At 42.1% G+C, this 3,389-nt stretch overlaps 1 protein-coding gene across 1 annotated transcript in view; it reads left to right on the forward strand.

Moving 5' to 3' along the window:
• Positions 1 to 2,952, forward strand: part of AGBL1 (ATP/GTP binding protein like 1) — a 134,995-nt gene extending 132,043 nt beyond the window's left edge. The window contains exons 19-20 of the mRNA XM_015812163.1: positions 1,643 to 1,656; positions 2,879 to 2,952. Coding sequence (XP_015667649.1) covers positions 1,643 to 1,656; positions 2,879 to 2,952 — 88 coding nt within the window. The remainder of the gene's footprint in view (positions 1 to 1,642; positions 1,657 to 2,878) is intronic.
• The last annotated feature ends 437 nt before the right edge of the window (positions 2,953 to 3,389 follow it).

Below are 3,389 nucleotides of genomic sequence, written 5' to 3' on the forward strand. Positions count from 1 at the left end.
TCTTCTTCTTCTTCTTCTTCTTCTTCTTCTTCTTCTTCTTCTTCTTCTTCTTCTTCTTCTTCTTCTTCTTCTTCTTCTTCTTCTTCTTCTTCTTCTTCTTCTTCTTCTTCTTCTTCTTCTTCTTCTTCTTCTCCTCCTCCTCCTTCTCCTCCTCCTCCTCCTCCTCCTCCTCCTCCTCCTCCTCCTCGCCTTGATGATGTTACCTAGTCTGGGTAATGAAACATCTGCACCTCATTTCAACCCTGCACTACAAATATTCTCCTTTATTAATTTGTATTATTTTGTACTAAGTTTATTAAAAAATAACTTTAATAAAAGTAGTTTAAAAAAGCAAACATACACACCCTGGGGAGTTGGGATCAATCCCTTTTCAAGAAGAGAGTCAAGACCTTTCTCTTGAGTCAGATCTTTTTCCAATTTTAATAGCTTTTTAAAGTTTTCAGTATTTTTCATAATTAGCCACACAGAGTGCTGTATGAGCAGAAAGGTGGGCTGGAAACCAGAGTGGTCCAGCTGCTGCTATTTGGGGACCATTAATCGCTACCATCAAAAAGCTGCCAGAGTGGCACATGTCCCATGTTCGAGGCCCATCACCCCTGCTTCATTTGTCCTAAGAAAAACAGATTGCCTTGCCTGACAAAGATCAGTCAGCGATGGAACATGAAACACCAGAAACTCATTGTGTTAATTGGTGGTGGCGGCATTTGAAACTCTTAGGAGGCAAAGAGGGAGCAGGCGCACGGACGCTTCAGAGATCTCTTTGTCTAAAAGGAAACATTACAGACCGTGGTTGCATTAGAAAGACCTGGACTTGCTCTTCCTTTATGCTACCCCATCCTCTCCTCTTCAAGCTGGACAAAGATCTTCCGTTTTATTAAGCTGGTCAGGAGCCAGATAGCACAAACAGTACTTGGCACCCTGGTTGCCGATGTGTGCTTGTGCTCTTAAAATACACAGGACACAAGAAAAGTGGAAACTGGTAATAGGCTATGAGAATAACCTTGGGAGGCGGGAGAAAGAGCTGCAGCCTAGGAAACAGTCTGATAAGGGAACTCCGAGTCTAAAGCAGGAACGCAATTTGATAAAATACACAATAAATTGGGTGGGGGGAAGGGGTACGTGTGGTCAAATCATTATATTGTACACCTTCTGGAGGTGTATCACCATGGCCTGGATGAATCCTCTTCTGATCCTCTCTAGGCCATGATAAACCATAGATGTCTGAGAACGGCTCAGGAAACTAGGTCACAGCTCAGCTCATATTGACATTATAGGTTCCTGTAAATCCCTGATGAGATCATAAGCTCCAGAAGATCCTTTTTAGCGAATTAGGATCAAATGAACCTTCTGGAAGATTGGAAGCCTTACAGGAAGCCGTTCAGGTTTCTGGTTATTTTTCTTTTCTTTTTCTCTTTTTTTTTTTCGGACGCCGAGCCAGAGTCTAAGTCAGTTACAGTGATTGTTCAGCTCGGCAGGAACTGTGGATGACCTTATCAAAATCACTTTGGCCTTAATTGTACCTTAAATCCTTCAGAAGGCTCCTTTCCTGAGCAGACATATCTTCTTGTTCCATTAGGGATGACCCACCAGCTGGTACATCCCCTGAAGATAATACCTGTAGTTGACATTTTATCATTCACAGCTTCATTCGAAAAGGTGAGGGAATATTTCATGGGCAAAGCAGGTGCAGCAGAGTGGGCTGGAAAAGGTTCATTCACATAGAATCAAAGTCTATTGGTGGCCTCTGGCTTTTCAGCTATGCTTTGTTATGCACTAGCAAAAGGGACTGTCGCTGTCTGGTCCCTTGGCAGGATGAGAGCATCTGCTATTTTCTTCCCCTGGAGAGTATCTGGATACAGAATATTCTCTCCGGTAACCAAAGAGGGAACTAGTAGCTTAAAGAAGTAAGTAGGGGGGGGGAAACCAAAAAATAAAATAAAAAAGCACTTGGGCTTGAGATTGATTGATTGAAATTAGAGCCTGCTGCATTTTTTTAAGATTCATCCTACGATGCGACATTGTACTAAGGAAACATTGGTTCTCTAGGATGCATCACCCTGCACGTTCTCAAGGGTTGGCGTCATTGTAGCTGATCTTGCTGCCAACCTATCGCTTCGTTATATTTAAATACATTTGCATATAAACAGTTGTTGCTTTTAAGCCCTGCATTTGCTTTCTCGGTAGCATCTGGCTGGGCCTCTGTGGGAAGGATCCAAATGCTGCTACTTATGTTCTTAGCAAAATCTCCTTAGGAGTTGCTTTTTCAAAAAAAGATATTGAAGAAATATCACTTCAGATTACAGGGTTCTCCCCCTCCTTCCACTTTTGGAAGGGCGGGAGTTGGAGGATAATATCAGGATTGAACAAAGGATAAATTGAGAACATTCCGATGCTTAAGGCGACTCTGAGTTTTCAAGACTGCTTCGCCACGTTTCCTACTAAAATACATGGGGAGATTCCATTGGGGGTCAAATCTATTTAGGGTTAGGATTAGGTTCCCATGAATTCGTATAGCAAAGCAGACATCGTCAATAGATTTGTGACTAGGAGGGCTCTTGACTGTTCAAGACTGCCTTATCCATATTTCCTGGCAAAATTACATGGGAAAATCCCATTGGGGGGCAAATCCACTTAGGGTTAGGTCCCCATGAATTTGGAGAGCATAACAGACATCATCAATAGATTCATAGTGCATCAGTATGGTTAGGAAAGTTTTGACTTTTTGGGTGTCCTTATCCGTGTTTCCTGGTAAACTACATGCTAAAATCCCATTTGGGGTGCAACTCCACTTAGGTTTAGGGTTAGGTCCCCATGAATTCAGAGAGCAAAAACCTTCCCTCAAACAATTTTATCTGTGTTCTTATTTGTTTTTCTTTAGGAAATAAAACTAATGTTATTGCTGTTCTCCTAGGAGTCCGTGAGAATCTCCTGGGTACAAAATTGACAGAGTGAAAGTCCAGTAAACTAAGACTCCATCTGCATAAGATGCAGTAGTATATTAGGGGATGACTTTTCCTACCTGATTAAGTACTTACATCCTGTCTTGAAGCAGGTTGTATTTCTTGGATCAGACTTTCTTGGCAGCTGCTGAAACTTTGCAGCATCTGGTGAAGTTCATTTATTTATCTTCCAGGCGTTTAATGGGGTATATATTGTTTCTTTCCAATCCCAGAATTTTATTCACACAATCCTACGAGGAAAGCACGGCTTAGAAGAGAAAGAGAAAACAAATAATGCAAATGAGGTATATTCAGCGCTACCAGATCTGGGCTGCAAATATCCAGACGATCAACCAAATTGCTGTTGTCTAGAGGACAATCAGGGTTTTTTGCATCCCAGGTCTGGTACACGGGCTCCATTGCTGAAGAGGGATTTGAATCTGGACCTCC

The sequence above is a fragment of the Protobothrops mucrosquamatus genome, unplaced genomic scaffold (assembly GCF_001527695.2).
Source record: "Protobothrops mucrosquamatus isolate PMUCROS unplaced genomic scaffold, P.Mucros_1.0 scaffold72, whole genome shotgun sequence".
Taxonomy (NCBI): Eukaryota; Metazoa; Chordata; class Lepidosauria; order Squamata; family Viperidae; genus Protobothrops; species Protobothrops mucrosquamatus.